The 24519-nt window shown below is 41.2% G+C and overlaps 1 protein-coding gene across 1 annotated transcript in view; it reads left to right on the forward strand.

Annotated features, from left to right (window-relative positions):
- Positions 1-24519, forward strand: part of USP7 (ubiquitin specific peptidase 7) — a 345176-nt gene that overhangs the window by 222405 nt on the left and 98252 nt on the right. Inside the window, exons 20-27 of the mRNA XM_053694268.1 lie at positions 8330-8422; positions 8501-8568; positions 8992-9092; positions 9390-9543; positions 9644-9711; positions 16443-16551; positions 16634-16711; positions 16977-17077. Of these exons, the coding sequence (XP_053550243.1) occupies positions 8330-8422; positions 8501-8568; positions 8992-9092; positions 9390-9543; positions 9644-9711; positions 16443-16551; positions 16634-16711; positions 16977-17077 (772 nt within the window). The remainder of the gene's footprint in view (positions 1-8329; positions 8423-8500; positions 8569-8991; positions 9093-9389; positions 9544-9643; positions 9712-16442; positions 16552-16633; positions 16712-16976; positions 17078-24519) is intronic.

The following is a 24519-nucleotide window of genomic DNA, read 5'->3' on the forward strand; positions in this document are numbered from 1 at the left end:
TATTTTCCATTCAGATAAGGTAGTTTTACCTACTAAATTTGGATTTCTTCCCAATGTAGTTTCAGATAGGAACATTAATCAGGAGATTTCTGTTCTTTCTTTGTGTCATAATCCTTCTGCACAATTTGGACGTGCTTTTAAAAGTTTTTTTCCTGCAGGCGACTAAGGACTTTCGTCAGTCTTCTTCTTTGTTTATGGTTTTCTCAGGAAAACGTAAGGAACATAAAGCTACGACTACTACTCTTTCTTTTTGGTTGAAGAGTATCATGCTTTTTGCATATGAGACTACTGGACAGCAGTCTCCAGAGAGAGTTGCGTCTCATTCCACGAGGGCTGTTGCTTCCTCATGGGCATTCAAAAATGAGACTTCTGTGGAACAGATTTGCAAGGCTGCAACTTGGTCTTCTCTTCACACTTTTTCAAAGTTTTACAAATTTGACTCTTGTCTCGGCGGAGGCCGTTTTTTGGGGGAGAAAGGTTCTTCAAGCAGTGGTGCCTTCCGTTTAGGTTCCCCGTCTTGTCCCTCCCGTATCATCTGTGTACTCTAACTTGGGTATTGAATCCCATTAGTAATTAAGATGATCCGTGGACTCATCGTGTCTTGAAAAAGAAAAGAAAATTCCACTGAGTCCACGGCCCGCCCTGTTTCTTTTAGACAGGTTGTGGGTTATTGTAAACTTTAGACACCTGCACCTTGGTTTTTCCTTTCTCTACCTAACTTCGGTCAAATGACTGGAGTGGGAGGGAAGGGAGGAGTTTGTCAGCTTTGCTGTGGTGCTCTTTGCCACCTCCTGCTGACCAGGAGGTGAATATCCCATTAGTAATTAAGATGATCTGTGGACTCATCGTGTCAAAAAAGAAATAGCATAAATTTTCTTTTTAATAGTTCCTGCATAGTCTCGCAGGATCCGATATGCAAATCTAGCGGAAATGTAATTCTTCCACCTTGGTGGTGGTTCCTGAGGTAGGACCTTCTAATTCAGGGTCCATTCTTTCATCCAACTTTTATTTTCTCTGAAGCTTTCTGCTTGGAGATTGAATGCTTAGTTCTGTCTAAGCGTGGTTTTTCTGAATCGGTCATTGAGGCCATGATTCAGGCTTTAAAGCCTGTTACTGCTGACTGTTCCCATAAGGTATGGCGTAAATTCCCTGATTGGTGTGAATCCCAGGACTACTCTTGAAAGTAGTGTCAGGATTCCTAGGGTTTTTGCCCTTTCTTCTGGAAGGTCTGGAGGACGGTTTGTCAGTCAGTTCTCCAAAGGGTCAGATTTCTGTTTTAGCTTTTTTTTTTTTTTTAACCTAAGTGTCTGGCGGATGTGCCAGACCCTGGTTTATATCAGGCCTGTGTTTAAGTTTGTTGCTCCTCCTGGCGTTTTAACCTTGTCTTAAGGTTTTGCAGCTGGCTCAGTTTGAGCGATAGCATTCCATAGATTTAAAAAAAAAATAAAAAAATTCTTGGAAGGTTTTTTTTTCTTTTTTGCTATATCTTCTGCTCGGAGAGTTTTGGGTACTCATCTTTGCAGTGTGATAAACTTTATCTTATTTCTGATAAGTCGGTTATTTATCCTAAGTGGACATATTGTTTGCGAATCTGTTGTTCCCCCTCTGTGTCCTCATTCTTATCTTTTGAGGAACATGTGCGCACAATTTGGATGTTGTGCGTGCTTAATATTTTTTCTTTTTTTGTTCGTTTTCTCTGTAACGGAAAGCTACTGCTACTTTTTTCTCTGGTCGAAAAGTTTAATCTGTTTGCTTTTCAGACTGGGGCTGCAGTCTTCTGAGAGAGTTATGGCTCATTACACGTGGGCTATCTTCTTGGGCTTTCAAAAATGAAGCTTCTGTGGAACAGATTTTGGAAATCTGCAACTTGGTCTTCCTTACATTCCTTAAATTTTATAAATTTGATACTTCTGCTTCGGCTGTGGCTTCTTTTGGGTTAAATGTTCTTCAAGCGGTGGTTCCTTCTGTTTAGGTCTACCTGTCTTGTTCCCATCCTAGTCATCTGTGTCCTCTAGCTTGGGTATTGGTTCCCAACCGTAATTGAGGACGCTGTGGACTCCACCATATCTTAGGAAAGAAAACTAAATTTATGCTTACCTGATACATTTATTTATTTCCGGATATGGTGAGTCCATGGCCCCTACCTTTATTTTTAGACAGTTTTTTGACTAAACCACAGGCATCTCTACACCTTGTGTTTCTCCTTTTTCTCTATTACTTCAGACGAATGACGGGTTTGTGGGAAGAGAAGTGATACTTGTGGTGCTCTTTGCCTCCTCTTGCTGGCCAGGAGTGATATTCCCAACAGTAATTGACGCCGTGGACTCACCATATCTGGAAATAAATTTATCAGGTAAGCATGCATTTTTGTTTTTTTCTTCTCCTATGTTGCCCCGTTTTCTAGTTAAACCCACTAGTAAAAACCTTAGTGAAAATTCTCCCACCATCCCTTCGGAATATTATTCCCTTGGTGATACGAGCTCTTCTGTACTTTCCTAGGACTGTCAATTCCTAGTCTAACTTTATACAATTCATTAAAAAAATCACTTTGTTATACATAGAAACACAAAATCATATGCTAAACCCCATTAGCAACATTTATACAATGGTCTTAAAATTGGGAAAAATTAAAAGTTCATGTGTGAGTGTGAGTACACTAGAGTGGTATGCGTGTAGTAAAATCTTTATTAAAGGGACGCTAAACCCACATTTTTTCTTTCATGATTCAGATAGAGCATGGAATTTTAAGCATCTTTCTAATTTGCTCCTATTATCAAATTTTCTTTATTCTCTTGGTATCTTTATTTGAAATGCCAGAATGTAAGTTTAGATGCCAGCCCATTTTTGGTGAACAACCTGGGTTGTCATTGCTGATTGGTGGATAAATTCATCCACCAATCAAAAAGTGCTGTCCAGAGTTCTGGACCTAAAAAAAAAGCTTAGATGCCTTCTTTTTCAAATAAAAATAGCAAGAGAATCAAGAAAATATAATAGGAGTAAATTAGAAAGTTGCTTAAAATTGCTGCTCTATCTCAATCACAAAAGAAAAAATTTGGGTTCAGTGTCCCTTAAATAGTGGGAATTGTACCTGTAAAATAAGTTATAATGGTTCACTGAAGTTCTTTGTTGTCGTCTTTTGGCATCTGGTCCTTGCTTTTGGCATCTGGTCCTTGCTCTTGCTTTACAATCACCTCTCTTTGAACAGTTTTTAGTTTTTTTTTGTTTTGTTTTTTTTTCAGGACCTTCAAAGGGATGAAAAGAGATTAAAACCAGGCATATATTTACTTAACACTACAGCACTCCATCTGCAGTAGAAACCACATTTATAGTTATAAACTTCAAGTTGGGATGTGCCTCTATCATTGCATCATCCCACTCGCCCCCTTACTTGAAGGGACACTAAACCCAATTTATTTCTTTCAGATTTCTTTCTAAGATTACTTTCTAATTTACTCCTATTAATTTTTCTTCGTTCTCTTGCTATCTTTATTTGCATCTAAGTTACTTTTTTGGTTCAGCAGTTTATTGGTTGGTTAAATCAATCCACCAATCGGCAAGAACAACCCAGGTTGTTCACCAAAAATGGGCTGGCATCTAAACTTACATTCTTGCTTTTCAAATAAAGATACCAAGAGAATGAAGAAAATTTGATAATAGGAGTAAATTAGAAAGTTGCTTAAAATTGCATGCTCTATCTGAATCACGAAAGAGAAAATTTGGGTTCAGTGTCCCTTTAAACTTTATGTTGCTCACCCTATATGATTATTTACTCCTTTATGCCATATAATATTTTAGCAAAACACACTAAGTTTAGATGGCGCTAAAAGCTGTGGGGTTAATTTGAATAGTCAAAAATGCTTATTATTAACTATTTTGGCGTGTCTTCTATGCACGGCTATCCTTCTGGCTATAAGTATATTGGATAAGCTTATACAATTGTTTAAAATTATTTAAAAATTGGAGATATGTTCCCTCTAAATCCACCAAAAAAATCAGATTTACACATCTGAGTTTAACAATTCCACAATTTTGTTCTCTAAAACTTACATATAATTCAAATTCAGAACAGATTTCTTGAATCCTCTAAGTAGCTAGTCTGCCACTCAAATGATACACTGTGTCTCCCAAAACATATGTTTGCTAAAATTTCATGCAATCCGTTACATACTCCACATTCACTCCTATTTGAAAATCACACATTCAAATATAAAAACTTTACCTCAAACTGTTTCCATATAGTACATAGTTATATATGACATATAAAATCCTTACAGCTAAAAAACATTAACAAGCTTGTTTACATTAGAGGTTTGTGAACGCACAAAATTATCTCAATATTGTTATTGTATCTTTAAAATACACTTGTCGGCAACTTCAAGTGGTAGTTAAATTGTCCCGGTATCAATGTCCCAATCTGGGGTTTACTCGGTGTATTAAATTAATATTGTGCCTCTTTAACATGAAATCCGGATCTCCCTTTGTCACAGGTGTAATATCCCAAAGTTTGTATATATTATATTCTTTGGACCTAGAGGCTCTCTTACCTCTCTCTTTTACCATCGGGGGTGTGAGCTTCCACTTCTTTTAAACAATCATTCTCCCCAGCTCCTCTATACGGCTATGATGAGCCGTTTTCATCCGAGACTTCCACGCTGTTGTTGTGCGTGTGACGTCACCCGGCTTCCGACACTCATGTTTACTTGCGCAAGTAATTGGTTTTCTTTCTCCTCCTCTGGCCGTCCTTACCGCTCCCAAGTCAGACCTCCTCTGCACTTTAGTACTCTGTACGCAGAGTTAGCGATCCTCCTTGCCAATTTTCTTCTCTGACTTGGTGATATCGGCGGCTTTGGTCTTGGCAGGGTCTGTCAAATATCTTTCACTCTCAAATCCTTTTAGCACAGTTCTACGCGTTTCACCCCTCTAGTGGGGCTTTTCAAGATACTGTGTAATGTTTTGGCTCACTTAAATACCCCATGCTCTCAGGTGATTCGTTAAACAATTATTCCACTTGTATATGCACCCATTGTATATAATATTTTAGCCTAATGGCCCATTTTACATCTCCACTGTGATACATTTTATACTTTATTTTATTTGTCCAACACCACCATCATAGATTCTTGGTTAGATCAGTCCTGATGACACCTTAAAGACAACAATCTATAATATGTTATTGGGGAAAGCTGGAAAGAAAGGTGAAGAAGCCTTTTGTCTTCATTGGTTTTCTTTCTGCAAGAGAAGACTTAAGACAGTTTGCATGGAAATTTTCTTGCATGTGGCCTCCCAAAAGTAATCGCAATGGAGATATCTGTTTGTTTTTTAGAAAGAAAATGCCTCAATTAACTATGCATTCTAAATATTGGCATGTTTAAAACTTTATTATGAAAATACTTAAAATTATTAATTTAACTTAAAACTAAAGTACACATTACATGATACAAATGCACTGCAAACAAAAAAAAAATGAATGATTTACTTTGAGCACTCCAGCTCTGTCAGCTGTTTCTTTAAAAACCCAATTTCATCTCCCAATAACTTAAGTTGGCCTTATTGCTTATCTCATTTGGCATCAGCCTCCAATTTTTATACTTATTTTCTCCTCTGTTAATATAGCCATTAAAATTCCTGTCTCTCCACCACAGTGGGTGTCACAGGAATATCTGTCAGGGCACTTGCTTTCTGAGACCTTCCTGGGAAATTGTGACTGGATGCCAGCCTGTCAGGTTGGGGAGCTGTTTGGGGCCCTCTGAAGCCTCAGGGCCTGTGGTCTCGGGAAGAGTCATCTCTTCCCATAAACATCTTGGAGTTGAGAGCTATCTTCAATGCCCTATCAGCTTGGCCTCAACAGTCATTGGTCCAGTTTATAAAATTCCAATTCGGACATCACCACCTCAGTGGCTTACATCAACCACCAGGGAGGGACTCTGAGTTCCTTAGCCATGGTGGTGACTCACATTCTACAGTGGGTGGAAGCCCACAATTGTCTTCTATCTGCCATCCACATCCCAGGAGTGGACAACTGGGAAGCAGATTTTCTGAGCAGGCAGACTTTAATCCTTGGGAGCTGGCTCTCCATCCGGAAGTGTTCTCAGATAACCCTCCAGTGGGGGGGTTCCAGAGTTGGATCTGATGGCATAACGCCAAGGTTCCAAAGTACGGTTCAAGGTTAAGAGATCCGCAGGCCGTTCTGATAGATGCTCTAGCAGGTCCACAGAGATTTTCTCTGGCTTATCTGTTTCCTCCGTTTGCTCTCCTTCCATGAGTCAATGCTTGTATCAAACAGGAGAGAGCATCGGTGATACTAATAGCTCCTGCATGGCCTCGCAGGATATGGTTCGCGGATCTAGTAAGGATGTCATCTCTACCTCCTTGGAGGTTACCTTAGAGGAAAGACCTTCTACTTCAGGGTCCTTTCCTCCTTTCAAACCTAGATTCTCTGAAACTAACTGCTTGGAGATTGAACGCCTAGTTCTGTCTAAACAGGGTTTTTCTGAGGCGGTCAGATTCAGAAACTGATTCAGGCTCGAAAACCTGTTACTCGCAAGATTTACCAAAAGATATGGCGTAAATATCTGTTTTGTTGTGAATCTAAGGGATACTCCTGAAGCCAGGTGAGGATTCCCCGGATTTTCTTTTCTTCTGGATAAGGGTTTATCGGTCAATACTCTAAAGGGTCAGATTTATGCATTATCCTTTTGCACAAACATCTGGCAGACCTACTAGATGTTCAAGCCTTTGTACAGGCCCTGGTTAGAATCAGGCCTGTGTATAAACCTGTTGCTCACCCTTGGAGCCTTAATTTAGTTCTTAAAGTTTTGCAGCAGGCTCAGTTTGAGCCAGTGCATGTTGTTGATATAAAACTGTTATCCTGGAAAGTTTTGTTTCTTGTTGCCATTTCTTCTGCTCGCAGAGTGTCTGAACTTTCAGCTTTGCAGTGCGATTACCCCCTACCTTTATTTTTCATGCTGATAAGGCGGTCCTTTGTACTAAATTGGGGTTTCTCCCTAAGGTGGTATCGGATCGAAACATTAATCAGGAAATTGTTTTTCCTTTTTGTTCTAATTCTTCTTCTCAAAAGGAATGTCTTTTGTGTAACTTGGATGTTGTGCGGGCTCTAAAGTTTTACTTACAAGCTACTAAAGATTTTCGGCGATCTTCTGCCCTTTTTGTTGCTTTCTCTGGAAAACATAAGGGCCAGGAGGCCACTTCTACTTTTCTGTCTCTCTGGTTGAGAAGTTTAATTTGTTTGGCTTTTGAGACTGCTGGACAGCCTCCTGAGAGAATTACGGCTCATTCCACTAGGGCTGTCTCCTCTACTTGGGCTTTTAAAAATGAAGCTTTTGTGGAACAGATTTTCAAGGCAGCAACATGGTCCTCTCTGCATACATTTTCCAAATTCTACAAATTTGATACTTTGGCCTCGGGCCGAAGCTTCTTTTAGGAGAAAGGTTCTTCAAGCGGTGGTGCCTTCTGTTTAGGTCCTCCTGCCTTTTTTCTTTCTCCCTGTTCATTCTGTGTCCTCTAGCTTGGGTATTGGTTCCCACTAGTAGTTGGAATGACGTTGTGCACTCTCCATGTCATAGGAAAGAAAACAAAATTTATGCTTACCTGATAAATTTCTATCTTTCTGGACATGGAGAGTCCACGGCCCCGCCCTCTTTTTTTAAAATTATAATTCTGCAGCTGCCAGGATTAAAAAGTAAGTTTTTGAAGAAAACTGTGAAATGTCAATTTTGATGAATTAAAGTGCTCTTTTAATAGGTTTATTAAAAATCGGGCACTAATTCATCAAAATGGACCTTCACTTTAAGGCAGAAATAATCCCATAAAGACATTCAATGTCAAAAAACAAAATATCAAGTCACACTCTTGGCAATGTGTCAATAAAATGCAGGCTGCTTTCTCTTCAAAGTCTCTCAAATCAGGAAAAAGGTACACGAAGTCTGTGAGAAAGAGGGCGCCCCAGTAAACTCCTTCGTAATGTCAGATCTAAAGACATCAATACCTCCAGTAATACACTTGCATATTATCATGAATAGTTGCTTCTTGCCTACTGAGATCTCCTCTCATTCTGTATAAAAGGAAATCTGTTTTCCTTGCCGATCACACTTCTATGTGAGGTGCTGACTTGGTGCAAACACAGGTACTTGGTCTATGCAGCCACAAACGACAAGTGTACCTGCCTCTTTGTTCATTCACTTAGTCTGTTTATCTCCCATAAATGGGTCCTTTTGTAGTAAATATGTCTGTCCTTTTTAATAATATTGCAGTTTCTCTTGCTTTCTTTTAGCTTCTAATGTAATATTACAACACTTTGTTTGTGTTACAGATGATGTAATGTTGTTCCTAAAAATGTATGATCCAAAAAGTCGGAGTTTGAATTACTGTGGACATATCTACACACCAATTTCCTGTAAAATACGTAAGTCTCTAGATTTTGAGATGTAACATTCTGCACTTGGACCCCTGTGGTTGTCACACTCTCGCTCTTTTCTGCCAGGTGACCTACTGCCAGTTATGTGTGAGAGAGCAGGATTTCCGCAAGGAACTAACCTTATCCTCTATGAGGTATATAACATTCTTCGCATGCCTTTTACAATATTTTGGTATTAAAAACTAGACTTTAAATCAAGCTTTTAACTCCAGACCTCAGAACCTGAACACTAAATGCTTTCAGAATCTCTGAGTCCGGTTCAGTTATTATTTTTGCCCTGGATTGTATCTCATGGGGACTGGGATGTGGAACCCTGAAAGGTTTTCCTTTTTGTTGTTGGCTCAAAAAAAACATTGAATTTAAAGGCCACCAGAATGTTGCAACATACATTAAATCTTGGTCACACATTTGTCATTCTTAGAATTTTTATTTTCATACTTATTTGTTTTGGTGTGTGGGGTAATTATGATAGCTGAGGGATTCACATGAAATGTTTCATTTGAACTTTGAATAAAGTATTCTTGTCAAATATCCAAGGCTGTTTGTTTCATTTGCAGGAAGTTAAACCGAATTTAACTGAGCGAATTCAAGACTATGATGTGTCCCTTGATAAAGCACTTGATGAGCTTATGGACGGTGATATTATAGTGTTTCAAAAGTGCGTTTACCCTTCCCTGTAATGCCATCCTAGCCTTTTCTCTGCTACAATTTCTTATATGCTCTTTCCATGTAGAGGGAGAGTGTCTTCCCAGTAATTTATTTAGCAGCTTTCATTCATTTTTACTGATAATAAATGGCAAGTTTATACAATTATTACTAAGTACACAACTGCTTGAGACCTTTTTGTTATCTAAATATTGTAATGTATTCTACAAAATGTGTAAAACAAAAACATAGGATCCTGATTAGTTATTCTGTAAAGCTGCTACTAAGACCTTTTTTTTGTTGTGCACAGAGATGACCCAGAAAATGACAACAGTGAATTGCCAACGGCGAAGGAATACTTCAGAGATCTCTACCACCGAGTCGATGTAATCTTTTGTGATAAAACAATTCCTAATGATCCAGGATTTGTTGTCACATTGTCCAATAGAATGAACTATTCTCACGTATGTATATATAGGTTTATTTCACTGTGTGTGGAAATCCTGAATATGCAGCAAATTGTCGACGCCTGAGACTATAATGTATTCTTTTTTTTTTCCACAGGTTGCAAAGACTGTTGCGCAAAGGCTCAATACAGATCCAATGCTTCTGCAGTTCTTCAAATCTCAAGGGTAAGGATGTTTTTCTCCACTGAAATTGAACTTTTTATGATTTGCAGTAATTGTTGATTAGGTAGGCATGTTTGGTATTTACATACACAAGCTTTAGCCACTGTGTTGTACCCAAACAATATATATTATCTTTCACTGTAACTTTCTATGACAGTGGTGCTGCTGTAACACATTCTACAGCATTTACCTGTTTTTTGCTTTGCACTTTACTCGGAAAAACTTTAGGTTGTTGCTAGTGCACTCAAACAGTTAAAGGGGCATTCTGGTCAAAATTTTAATTCTATAGCTTTTATTAGAAGCTCTAATACATGTATATTACAAAAATGCTTCTATTCAAAACTTTAATGCATCCATGTGGATTACAATTTTGGCAGAAATGTCCCTTAAAGTTGCGGCTTGCCACAACGGTTATTAAAAAGAAAAAAAAAGAAAAACAGATGCACAACTTATTTTTGTAGAAATTCAATCCACAACCTTAATGTATATACAGTTGGGAAGCGAATGCCATTTAGCGATTTTTCTTTATAGAGGTTAGAAGACTTTCACCAACAGATTTGGTTTATGGGCCCTGTTTCTCCTGTTAAGTGTAGTCAGTCCACGGGTCATCCATTACTTATGGGATATTAACTCCTCCCTAACAGGAAGTGCAAGAGGATCACCCAAGCAGAGCTGCTATATAGCTCCTCCCCTCTACGTCACACCCAGTCATTCTCTTGCACCTAACTAATAGATAGGATGTGTGAGAGGAGTGTGGTTATTAAATTTCGTTTTTTTATTACTTCAATCAAAAGTTAGTTATTTTAAACAGCACCGGAGTGTGTTGTTTCTTCTCAGGCAGTATTAGAAGAAGAATCTACCTGAGTTTGTGTATGATCTTAGCGGACGTAACCAAGATCCATTTGCTGTTCTCGGCCATTCTGAGGAGCGAGGTAACTTCAGAACAGGGGACAGCGGGCAGGGTTCACCTGCAAGGAGGTATGTTGCAGTATATTATTTTCTAAGGAATGGAATTGACTGAGAAAATACTGCTAATACCGATATAATGTAAGTACAGCCTTAAATTCAGTAGTAGTAACTGGTATCAGGCTGTTATGTATGTATGTTGGCACCAAAGTTTTTCTGGGGAATGGCACTTCACTAAGAAAATACTGTATACATATAACTCTAGCCTCTCTGCAGTGATAGCGACTAGCAACAGGCTTTTATTCTTATTCATATATTTAAAACGTTTACTGACAGGTTAATCGTTTTTTTCTCTGAGGTACTTGGTGAAAATTTATGGGCATTATTTTCCACTTGGCTGTCGTTTATTTTGCATAAAATCAGTTACTGAGCTTCCCCACTGCTGTATTAAGAGTGGGAGGGGCCTATTTTTGGCGCTTTTACTACGCATTAAAAATTCAGTCACAGTCTTCCTTATTCTCCCTGCATGATCCAGGACGTCTCTACAGAGCTCAGGGGTCTCCAAAACTAGTTTGAGGGAGGTAATCGCTCACAGCAGACCTGTGAGACTGTGCTTTGACTGTGATAAAAAAAACGTATTTATTTGTCAATCGTTTTTTTGGTATTAATAATCCATTTGCTGATGGGTGCTATCCTTTGCTAAATTAATGCATTTCATATGAAAAGTTGATTGCTATAACTAAACCGGTTCATTGTTATATCAAAGTGACAGTTTTTTTGTGTGCTTCTTAAAGGCACAGTAACGTTTTGCATATTGCTTGTAAATTCAGTTGAAAGTATTTCCAAGCTTGCTAGTCTAATTGCTAGTTTGTTTAAACATGTCTGACACAGAGGAATCTCTTTGTGCAATATGTTCAAAAGCCAAGGTGGAGCCCAATAGAAATTTATGTACTAATTGCATTGATGCTGCTTTAAATAAAAGCCAATCTGTACATGTTAAGCAACATTCACCAGACAACGAGGGGGAAGTTATGCCGACTAACTTGCCTCACGTGTCAGTACCCGCATCTCCCGCTCAGGAGGTGCGTGATATTGTAACGCCAAGTACATCAGGGCGGCCATTACAAATCACTTTACAAGACATGGCTAATGTTATGACTGAAGTTTTGTCTAAATTGCCAGAACTTAGGGGTAAACGAGATGACTCTGGGGTGAGAACAGAGTGCGCTGATAATGCTAGGGCCATGTCTGATACTGCGTCACAATTTGCAGAACATGAGGACGGAGAGCTTCATTCTGCGGGTGACGGATCTGATCCAAATAAACTGGATTCAGACATTTCAAATTTTAAGTTTAAGCTGGAAAACCTCCGTGTATTACTAGGGGAGCTGTTAGCGGCTCTGAATGATTGTAACACAGTTGCAATCCCAGAGAAAATGTGTAGGTTGGATAAATATTTTGTGGTACCGACGAGTACTGACGTTTTTCCTATACCTAAGAGACTTACTGATATTGTTACTAAGGAGTGGGATAGACCCGGTGTGCCTTTCTCACCCCCTCCTATATTCAGAAAAATGTTTCCAATAGACGCCACCACACGGGACTTATGGCAAACGGTCCCTAAGGTGGAGGGAGCAGTTTCTACTTTAGCTAAGCGTACCACTATCCCGGTGGAGGATAGCTGTGCCTTTTCAGATCCAATGGATAAAAAGTTAGAGGGTTACCTTAAGAAAATGTTTGTTCAACAAGGTTTTATATTACAACCCCTTGCATGCATTGCGCCTGTCACGGCTGCGGCAGCATTTTGGTTCGAGTCTCTGGAAGAGACCCTTGACTCAGCTCCATTAGATGAGATTACACACAAGCTTAAAACCCTTAAGCTAGCTAATTCATTTATTTCTGATGCCGTAGTACACTTAACTAAACTTACGGCTAAGAATTCCGGATTCGCCATTCAAGCGCGCAGAGCGCTGTGGCTAAAATCCTGGTCAGCTGATGTGACTTCTAAATCTAAATTGCTTAACATACCTTTCAAGGGGCAGACATTATTCGGGCCCGGTTTGAAAGAAATTATCGCTGATATTACGGGAGGTAAAGGCCATGCCTTGCCTCAAGACAGAGCCAAACCAAGGGCTAGACAGTCTAATTTTCGTGCCTTTCGTAACTTCAAGGCAGGAGCAGCATCAACTTCCTCTGCTCCAAAACAGGAAGGAGCTGTTGCTCGCTACAGACAAGGCTGGAAACCTAACCAGACCTGGAACAAGGGCAAGCAGGCCAGAAAACCTGCTGCTGCCCCTAAGACAGCATGAAGTGAGGGCCCCCGATCCGGAAACGGATCTAGTGGGGGGCAGACTCTCTCTCTTTGCCCAGGCTTGGGCAAGAGATGTCCAGGATCCCTGGGCGTTGGAGATCATATCTCAGGGATATCTTCTGGACTTCAAAGCTTCTCCTCCACAAGGGAGATTTCATCTTTCAAGGTTGTCAACAAACCAGATAAAGAAAGAGGCGTTTCTACGCTGTGTACAAGACCTCTTACTAATGGGAGTGATCCACCCAGTTCCGCGGTCGGAACACGGACAAGGGTTTTACTCAAATCTGTTTGTGGTTCCCAAAAAAGAGGGAACCTTCAGACCAATATTGGATTTAAAGATCCTAAACAAATTCCTAAGAGTTCCATCGTTCAAAATGGAAACTATTCGGACAATCTTACCCATGATCCAAAGAGGTCAGTACATGACCACAGTGGATTTAAAGGATGCCTACCTTCACATACCGATTCACAAGGATCATTACCGGTATCTAAGGTTTGCCTTCCTAGACAGGCATTACCAGTTTGTAGCTCTTCCCTTCGGGTTAGCTACGGCTCCAAGAATCTTTACAAAGGTTCTGGGCTCTCTTCTGGCGGTACTAAGACCGCAAGGAATATCGGTAGCTCCGTACCTAGACGACATTCTGATACAAGCGTCAAGCTTCCAAACTGCCAAGTCTCATACAGAGTTAGTACTGGCATTTCTAAGGTCGCATGGGTGGAAAGTGAACGAAGAAAAGAGTTCTCTCTTACCACTCACAAGAGTTCCCTTCTTGGGGACTCTTATAGATTCTGTAGAAATGAAAATTTGCCTGACAGAGGACAGGTTAACAAAACTCCTAAATGCTTGCCGTGTCCTTCATTCCATTCAACACCCGTCAGTGGCTCAATGCATGGAGGTAATCGGCTTAATGGTAGCGGCAATGGACATAGTACCTTTTGCACGCCTGCATCTCAGACCACTGCAATTGTGCATGCTAAGTCAGTGGAATGGGGATTACTCAGATTTGTCCCCTATGCTGAATCTGGATCAAGAGACCAGAGATTCTCTTCTATGGTGGCTTTTTCGGCCACATCTGTCCAGGGGGATGCCCTTCAGCAGGCCAGACTGGACAATTGTAACAACAGACGCCAGCCTTTTAGGTTGGGGCGCTGTCTGGAATTCCCTGAAGGCTCAGGGATCATGGACTCAGGAGGAGAGTCTCCTTCCAATAAACATTCTGGAATTGAGAGCAGTTCTCAATGCCCTTCTGACTTGGCCTCAGTTAGCAACTCTGAGGTTCATCAGGTTTCAGTCGGACAACATCACGACTGTGGCTTACATCAATCATCAGGGAGGGACAAGGAGTTCCCTAGCGATGATGGAAGTCTCAAAGATTATTCGCTGGGCAGAGTCTCACTCTTGCCACCTGTCAGCGATTCACATCCCAGGCGTGGAGAACTGGGAGGCGGATTTCTTAAGTCGCCAGACTTTTCATCCGGGGGAGTGGGAACTTCATCCGGAGGTCTTTGCCCAAATACTTCGACGTTGGGGCAAACCAGATCTGGATCTCATGGCGTCTCGCCAGAACGCCAAACTTCCTTGTTACGGATCCAGGTCCAGGGACCCGGGAGCGGCGCTGATAGATGCTCTGACAGCACCTTGGGTCTTCAACATGGCTTATGTGTTTCCACCGTTCCCAATGCTTCCTCGATTGATTGCCAGGATCAAACAGGAAAAAGCATCGGTGATTCTAATAGCGCCTGCGTGGCCACGCAGGACCTGGTATGCAGATCTAGTGGACATGTCATCCTGTCCACCTTGGTCGCTGCCTCTGAGACAGGACCTTCTAATTCAGGGTCCTTTCAAACATCAAAATCTAATTTCTCTGAAGCTGACTGCATGGAAATTGAACGCTTGATTTTATCAAAGCGTGGATTTTCGGAGTCAGTAATTGATACCTTAATACAGGCTAGGAAACCTGTTACCAGGAAAATTTACCATAAGATATGGCGTAAATATTTACACTGGTGCGAATCCAAGAGTTACTCATGGAGTAAGGTTAGGATTCCTAGGATATTGTCTTTTCTACAAGAAGGTTTAGAAAAGGGTTTATCTGCAAGTTCTTTAAAGGGACAGATCTCAGCTCTGTCCATCCTTTTACACAAACGTCTGTTAGAAGTTCCAGACGTTCAGGCTTTTTGTCAGGCTTTGGCCAGGATTAAGCCTGTGTTTAAGACTGTAGCTCCACCGTGGAGCTTAAACTTAGTTCTTAACGTTTTACAGGGTGTTCCGTTTGAACCCCTTCATTCCATTGATATCAAGCTGTTATCTTGGAAAGTTTTGTTTTTAATGGCTATTTCCTCGGCTCGTAGAGTCTGAGTTATCGGCCTTACATTGTGATTCTCCTTATCTGATTTTTCATTCAGATAAGGTAGTTCTGCGTACTAAACCTGGGTTCTTACCTAAGGTAGTCACTAACAAGAATATCAATCAAGAGATTGTTGTTCCATCATTGTGCCCTAACCCTTCTTCAAAGAAGGAACGACTTCTGCACAATCTAGACGTAGTCCGTGCCCTGAAATTTTATTTACAGGCAACTAAAGATTTTCGCCAAACTTCTTCCCTGTTTGTCGTTTATTCTGGACAGAGGAGAGGTCAAAAAGCATCTGCTACCTCTCTCTCTTTTTGGCTTCGTAGCATAATACGTTTAGCCTATGAGACTGCTGGACAGCAGCCTCCTGAAAGGATTACAGCTCATTCTACCAGAGCTGTGGCTTCCACTTGGGCCTTTAAGAATGAGGCCTCTGTTGAACAGATTTGCAAGGCTGCAACTTGGTCTTCTCTTCATACTTTTTCCAAATTTTACAAATTTGACACTTTTGCTTCTTCGGAGGCTGTTTTTGGGAGAAAGGTTCTTCAGGCAGTGGTTCCTTCCGTATAAAGATCCTGCCTGTCCCTCCCGTCATCCGTGTACTTTAGCTTTGGTATTGGTATCCCATAAGTAATGGATGACCCGTGGACTGACTACACTTAACAGGAGAAAACATAATTTATGCTTACCTGATAAATTCCTTTCTCCTGTAGTGTAGTCAGTCCACGGCCCGCCCTGTTTTTTATGGCAGGTCTAAATTTTAAATTATACTCCAGTCACCACTGCACCCTATAGTTTCTCCTTTCTCGTTTGATTTTCGGTCGAATGACTGGGTGTGACGTAGAGGGGAGGAGCTATATAGCAGCTCTGCTTGGGTGATCCTCTTGCACTTCCTGTTAGGGAGGCGTTAATATCCCATAAGTAATGGATGACCCGTGGACTGACTACACTACAGGAGAAAGGAATTTATCAGGTAAGCATAAATTATGTTTTTGCTAGATCTACAGGGAAGCAAATTATACAGGATAGCAAATTATACAGGATGTGTACAGCAACCTCTTTTTTGAATACATTTTTTATACGGCATCAGATATTATTTTGTTCCCAAACCAATACGTATGTTACTAAAGGAGTCGTGCACAACTTGTAACGTACATTGTTTCTAGTTACAGGGATGGTCCTGGAAACCCTCTTAGACATAATTATGAAGGGACTTTAAGAGACCTTCTGCAATTCTTCAAACCTAGACAACCTAAGAAACTGTACTATCAGCAGGTACATTATTTTGTGGCATTGTGATGTATCATTGGTAGATCTTATTCTTCCTATATGTTTAATTTTATTCTTTAATTCCCAGCTTAAAATGAAAATTACAGACTTTGAAAACAGAAGAAGCTTCAAATGTATATGGCTCAATAGCCAGTTTAGGGAAGAGGTATGTATTGTATCAGGAACCTACCAGCTAAATATGGAAGAAGTTAAAAACTTGTGAGTTGCTGTCCAAAGTAGAAACCTAGTTTGTCTTTTTTTTTTTTTCTTCCTTTTAAAAGTACTTATTCAAGTGGGCTATAGGCCAGGCTGTAACTGTAATATGTCATGTGCACACCCCTTGATGGAACTATTAGAATCACTGCTGCCCTTGGTTGAGCCCTAAACCTGCTGCTATTAATACCGTTTGATATGACTTTTTCTGACTCTAGGAAATAACACTATATCCAGATAAACATGGTTGTGTACGGGATCTTCTAGAAGAATGTAAAAGAGCGGTTGAACTATCTGAAAAGGGATCGGGTAAATTGAGGTATATACATAACCAGTTTTAAACCTTTTAATTTTTACCATTTTTTTATTTCCTGAGTTGCCTTATGTGCGTGACTTGGTTACCACATGGTTTTAAAGACAAACTAAAACCATAAGCTCATTTAGAACCTGAAAATATTTTCCTCCTCTTTCAAGAAGGGCTTAATGAGAGATGTATTATCTTTTACATGACTAATAACCAACACCAAATCAATATGAAATCATAAAACAGTTGAGGAAGACGGATCTGCTCAGGAATGGTTTGAGGCCAAATGGCTTAGCGTTTTGTTTCCTGCAGTAGCACTAGAGTTCTTATGTATTTTTATGCTTATTGGAAAAGTCATTTTGGAAGAGGAAGAGCCAATAATGTTTGCCAAAGCTATGATTTAAAGCTAATGTATATAGTCAGAAACAATGTCTACATAAGACATTTGTTCCATAAGGGTATTATATAGACTCAATCATAACCTGGTAATCCTGCCCTATATTTAGCACAACCTGTGGTACAGATGGCCACACAAAATGTAAAGACTGGTAAAAGTGCAAAAAGTATTAATATACTTTCTCCTACATAGGTGTGTCCGGTCCACGGCTTCATCCTTACTTGTGGGAATATTCTCTTCCCTAACAGGAAATGGCAAAGAGGCACACAGCAAAAGCTGTCCATATAGCCCCTCCTCTGGCCCCACCCCCCAGTCATTCTCTTTGCCGCTCTGAACAAGTAGCATCTCCACTGGGATGGTAAAGAGTTTGTGGTGTTTAGTTGTAGTTTTTATTTCTTCTATCAAGAGTTTATTTTAAAATAGTGCCGGTTTGTACTATTTACTCTACAACAGAAAGTGATGAAGATTTCTGTTAAAGAGGAATATGATTTTAGCACAAGTAACTAGAATCCATTGCTGTTACCACGCAGGACTGTTGAGACCAGAGAACTTCAGTTGGGGGTAACAGTTTGCAGACTCATCTGCTCCAGGTATGACCAGTCTCTTTTCTAACAACACATGGTAATGCTAGAAGACTGTCAGTTTTTCCCTCAGGGGACCGGTAAGCCATTTTCTTAGACTGAGTAACAGATTACAGGCTTATTCTTTGGGCTTTGTACTGGTAGACACTGTTGTGGGCCAAATCGATTGACTTATATCACATTTTTATGGAATTTCAAATGTTTTGTGAACATAAATACACTTTTGGGAACGTTTTAATTATTCCTGGCATTGGTTTAGACGCCTAATCTAGTCAGGAAGGCCCCTTCACTCTAGTATGCAGAGGGAGGAGGCCTCATTTTCGCGCCTCAGTTGTGCAGTTAATTTCAAAGGCAGTGCATACAGCTTTATGTGAGAGGGTCCTGTGGATAAGAAACAGACTCCGGAAGACTTATTTCTGTGGTGAATAACCCCTAAGGAAGGTAAAAGCTACAGCAAAGGCTGTAGCAGGGACTGTAGTGTGTAAAACCGGTTAAATTGAACAATTAGCTCCGGTTTGCTTATTTAAGGGTCTAGAGACTTCATATTTGGTGTGCAATACTTTCAAAGCATTAAGACACTGGGGTATAAATTTTATACAGATCGGATATTGCCTTCATAGTTTTTTGAACATTCAGAAATAAAGTGTGTCATTTTATTATTTAAAGAGACAGTAACGGTTTTGTTTAAAATCGTTTTTTATTGCATTAATAGCCTGCCTAATCTGCCTAACATGTCTGTGCCATCAGATAGCTTATGTTCTGTGTGTATAGAGGCCAAGGTGGTCCCTCCTTTAAGTGTATGTGATAATTGTGCCATGGCGTCCAAACAAAGTAAGGACAATACTGTCACATTTAATAAAATTGCCCAAGATGATTCTTCTAATGAAGGTAGTGGGGATAGTTCTACATCCTCTCCTGTGTCTACACCAGTTTTGCCCACGCAGGCGATACCTAGTACATCTAGCGCGCCAATGCTTGTTACTATGCAGCATTTAACAGCAGTAGTGGATAATTCTATAGCAAATCTTTTATCCAAACTGCCAGCATTTCAGAGAAAGCGTGATTGTTCAGTTTTAAATACAGAAAAGGATGAACAAGTAGACGCTGACGATACCTTATCTGTTTTACCCTCACATCAATCGGAATTGGCAGTGAGGGAGGGGCTGTCTGAGGGGGAAATTTCTGACTCAGGAAAAATTTCTCAACAGGCAGAACCTGATATAGTAGCATTTAAATTTAAGCTAGAACATCTCCGCGCCCTGCTTAAAGCGGTACTAGCTACTCTGGATGATTGTGATTCTTTGGTAATCCCAGAGAAGTTGTGCAAATTGGACAAATTCTTAGAGGTCCCAGTGCACGCTGATGCTTTTCCGATACCCAAGAGGGTAACGGACATAGTGAATAAGGAGTGGGAGAAGCCGGGTAAACCGTTTGTCCCACCTCCTATATTTAAGAAAATGTTCCCCATTGTAGACCCCAGAAGGGACGCATGGCAGACGGTCCCTAAGGTAGAGGGGGCAGTTTCAACGTTAGCTAAGCGCACAACTATTCCTATAGAGGACAGTTGCGCTTTCAAAGATCCTATGGATAAAAAATTGGAAGGATTGCTTAAAAAGATTTTTGTTCAGCAAGGTCTCCTTCTTCAATCAATTGCGTGCATTATTACTGTCACCTCAGCGGCGTCTTTTTGGTTCGAGGAATTAGAAAGCTCGCTCCAGAAGGAGACTTCATATGATGAAGTCATGGACAGAATTCACGCACTTAAGTTAGCTAATTCCTTTATATTGGATGCCGCTTTTCAAATAACGAAATTAGAGGCGAAAGTGGCGCGCAGGGCGCTTTGGCTAAAATCCTGGTCGGCGGATGTATCGTCCAAGACTAAATTACTTAATATTCCTTTCTAAGGTAAGACCCTTTTTGGGCCGGAATTGAAGGAAATTATTTCAGACATCACTGGGGGAAAGGGCCATGCCCTCCCACAAGATAGGCCTTTCAAGGCTAAGAACAAGTCTAATTTTCGTTCCTTTCGCAATTTCAGGAACGGACCGGCTTCTAACTCTGCAGCCTCTAGACAAGAGGGCAATGCTGCCCAGCCCAAACCTGCATGGAAACCTGTGCAAGGCTGGAACAAGGGTAAACAGGCCAAGAAGCCTGCTGCTGCTACCAAGACAGCATGAAGGGGTAGCCCCCGATCCGGGACCGGATCTAGTAGGGGGCAGATTATCTCTTTGCTCAGGCTTGGGCAAGAGATGTTCTGGATCCCTGGGCACTAGAAATAGTCTCCCAGGGATATCTTCTAGAGTTCAAGGAACTTCCTCTAAGGGGAAGGTTCCACATGTCTCGCTTATCTTCAGACCAGATAAAGAAACAGGCATTCTTACATTGCGTAGGAAACCTATTAAAGATGGGAGTGATAAACCCAGTTCCAACAGCGGAACAAGGTCTAGGTTTTTACTCGAACCTATTTGTAGTTCCCAAAAAAGAGTGAACTTTCAGGCCAATTCTGGATTTAAAAATTCTAAACAAATTCCTCAGAGTTCCATCATTCAAAATGGAAACCATTCGGACAATATTACCAACAATCCAGGAGGGTCAATATATGACTACCGTGGACTTAAAGGATGCGTACCTGCATATTCCGATCCACAAAGATCACCATCAGTTCCTAAGGTTCGCCTTTCTGGACAAACATTACCAGTTCGTGGCTCTTCCATTCGGTTTAGCCACTGCTCCCAGAATTTTCACAAAGGTACTAGGGTCCCTTCTAGCGGTGCTAAGGCCGAGGGGCATTTCTGTAGCACCTTACCTAGACGACATCCTAATCCAAGCGTCGTCCCTTTCCAAAGCAAAGGCTCATACAGACATTGTTTTAGCCTTTCTCAGGTCTCACGGGTGGAAGGTGAACATAGAAAAGAGTTCCCTGTCCCCGTCCACAAGGGTTCCTTTTCTAGGAACAATAATAGATTCTGTAGAAATGAAGATTTTTCTGACAGAGGTCAGAAAGTTAAAGCTTCTAAACGCTTGTCAAGTTCTTCAATCTATTCCTCAGCCTTCCATAGCTCAGTGCATGGAAGTAATAGGATTAATGGTTGCAGAAATGGACGTGGTTCCTTTTGCTCGAATTCATCTAAGACCATTACAACTGTGCATGCTCAAACAATGGAATGGGGATTATGCAGACTTGTCTCCCCAGATTCAAGTAGACCAGTTAACCAGAGAATCACTCCGCTGGTGGTTGACTCAAGATCGCCTGTCTCAGGGAATGAGTTTCCGCAGGCCAGAGTGGGTCATTGTCACGACCGACGCCAGTCTCTTAGGCTGGGGCGCGGTATGGGACTCCCTGAAAGCTCAGGGTCTATGGTCTCGGGAAGAGTCTCTTCTCCCGATAAACATTTTGGAACTGAGAGCGATATTCAATGCGCTCCTGGCTTGGCCTCAACTAGCGAAGGCCAGGTTCATAAGATTTCAGTCGGACAACATGACGACTGTAGCGTACATCAGTCATCAGGGGGGAACAAAGAGTTCCTTAGCGATGAGAGAGGTCTCCAAGATCATCAAATGGGCGGAGGATCACTCCTGCCATCTATCTGCAATTCACATCCCAGGAGTAGACAACTGGGAAGCGGATTATCTGTGTCGTCAGACTTTCCATCCGGGGGAGTGGGAACTTCACCCGGAGGTCTTTGCCCAGTTAACCCAACTATGGGGCATTCCGGATATGGATCTGATGGCGTCTCGTCAGAACTTCAAGGTTCCTCGCTACGGGTCCAGATCCAGAGATCCCAAGGCGGCACTGGTGGATGCATAAGTGGTGCCCTGGTCGTTCAATCTGACTTATGTGTTTCCACCGTTTCCTCTCCTTCCCAGGCTTGTAGCCAGGATCAAACAGGAGAAGGCCTCGTGATTCTAATAGCTCCTGCATGGCCACGCAGGACTTGGTATGCAGACCTGGTGAATATGTCATCGGTTCCACCATGGAAGCTACCTTTGAGGAAGGATCTTCTAGTACAAGGTCCATTCAGACACCCAAATCTAGTCTCTCTGCAACTGACTGCTTGGAAATTGAACGCTTGATTCTATCTAAGCGTGGGTTTTCAGATTCGGTTATAGATACTCTGGTTCAAGCCAGAAAACCGGTGACTAGGAAAATTTACCATAAGATATGGCAGAAATATATCCGTTGGTGCAATTCCAAAGGATTTTCTTGTAGTAAAATCAAAATTCCGAGAATACTTTCCTTTCTCCAAGAGGGTTTGGATAAAGGTTTGTCAGCTAGCTCTTTAAAAGGACAGATATCTGCTCTGTCTGTTTTGTTGCACAAACGACTGGCAGCCGTGCCAGATGTACAGGTGTTTGTACAGGCGTTAGTTAGAATCAAGCCTGTCTACAGACACATGACTCCTCCATGGAGTCTAAACTTAGTTCTTTCAGTTCTTCAAGGGGTTCTGTTTGAACCTTTACATTCCATAGATATGAAGTTACTATCTTGGAAAGTTCTGTTTTTAGTTGCTATTTCTTCTGCAGAGTTTCTGAATTGTCTGCTTTGCAGTGTACTTCTCCCTATCTGGTGTTCCATTCAGATAAGGTAGTTTTATGTACCAAGCCTGGTTTTCTTCCAAAAGTGGTAACCAACAGGAATATTAACCAGGAAATAGTTGTTCCTTCCCTGTGTCCGAATCCAGCTTCAAAGAAGGAACGTTTGTTACACAACCTAGATGTGGTCCGTGCTTTAAAATTCTACTTAGAAGCAACTAAGGATTTTAGACAAACTTCATCCTTGTTTGTCGTTTATTCTGGTAAGAGGAGAGGGCAGAAAGCTACTGCTACCTCTTTCCTTTTGGCTGAAAAGCATCATCCGATTGGCTTATGAGACTGCCGGACGGCAACCTCCTGAACGAATTACAGCTCACTCTACTAGGGCTGTGGCTTCCACTTGGGCCTTCAAGAACGAGGCTTCTGTTGATCAGATCTGTAAGGCAGCGACTTGGTCTTCTCTGCACACTTTTACAAAATTTTACAAATTCGATACTTTTGCTTCTTCAGAGGCTGTTTTTGGGAGAAAGGTTTTGCAAGCCGTGGTGCCTTCCGTTTAGGTTGCCTGACTTGTTCCCTCCCTTCATCCGTGTCCTAAAGCTTTGGTATTGGTTCCCACAAGTAAGGATGAAGCCGTGGACCGGACACACCTATGTAGGAGAAAACAGAATTTATATCTTACCTGATAAATTCCTTTCTCCTACGGTGTGTCCGGTCCACGGCCCGCCCTGGCTTTTTTTTTATCTCTATACACTAGTCACCACGGCACCCTATAGTTTCTCCTTTTTCTCCTAACCGTCGGTCGAATGACTGGGGGGCGGGGCCAGAGGAGGGGCTATATGGACAGCTTTTGCTGTGTGCCTATTTGCCATTTCCTGTTAGGGAAGAGAATATTCCCACAAGTAAGGATGAAGCCGTGGACCGGACACACCGTAGGAGAAAGGAATTTATCAGGTAAGAGATAAATTCTGTTTCTCCAACATTGGTGTGTCCGGTCCACGGCGTCATCCTTACTTGTGGGATATTCTCTTCCCCAACAGGAAATGGCAAAGAGTCCCAGCAAAGCTGGTCACATGATCCCTCCTAGGCTCCGCCCACCCCAGTCATTCTCTTTGCCGTTGCACAGGCAACATCTCCACGGAGATGGTTAAGAGTTTTTTGGTGTTTAAATGTAGTTTTATTCTTCTATCAAGTGTTTGTTATTTTAAAATAGTGCTGGTATGTACTATTTACTCTGAAACAGAAAAGGATGAAGATTTCTGTTTGTAAGAGGAAGATGATTTTAGCAGACAGTAACTAAAAACGGTTGCTGTTTCCACACAGGACTGTTGAGATGAAGTAACTTCAGTTGGGGGAAACAGTTAGCAGACTTTTCTGCTTAAGGTATGACTAGCCATATTTCTAACAAGACCATGTAATGCTGGAAGGCTGTCATTTCCCCTCATGGGGACCGGTAAGCCATTTTCTTAGTTAAACATAAAAAGAATAAAGGGCTTCAAAAAGGGCTTAAAAACTGGTAGACATTTTTCTGGGCTAAAACGATTGCTTTACTAGGCATATTATGCAGATTCTAACTAATAATTGGTATTATAATCTTGGGGAACGTTTAGAAAAACGGCAGGCACTGTGTTGGACGCCTTTTTCAGATGGGGGCCTTTCTAGTTATAGACAGAGCCTCATTTTCGCGCCATTAATGCGCAGTTGTTTTTGGAGAGCAAGGCATGCAGATGCATGTGTCAGGAGCTAAGAATCACTGAAAAAGCTTATAGAAGGCGTCATTTGGTATCGTATTCCCCTCTGGGCTTGGTTGGGTCTCAGCAAAGCATATAGCTGGGACTGTATAGGGGTTAAATGTAAAAACGTCTCCGGTTCCGTTAATTTAAGGGTTAAAGCTCTGAAATTTGGTGTGCAATACTTTTAATGCCTTAAGACACTGTGGTGAAATT

The sequence above is a fragment of the Bombina bombina genome, chromosome 11 (genome assembly GCF_027579735.1).
Source record: "Bombina bombina isolate aBomBom1 chromosome 11, aBomBom1.pri, whole genome shotgun sequence".
Lineage (NCBI taxonomy): Eukaryota > Metazoa > Chordata > Amphibia > Anura > Bombinatoridae > Bombina > Bombina bombina.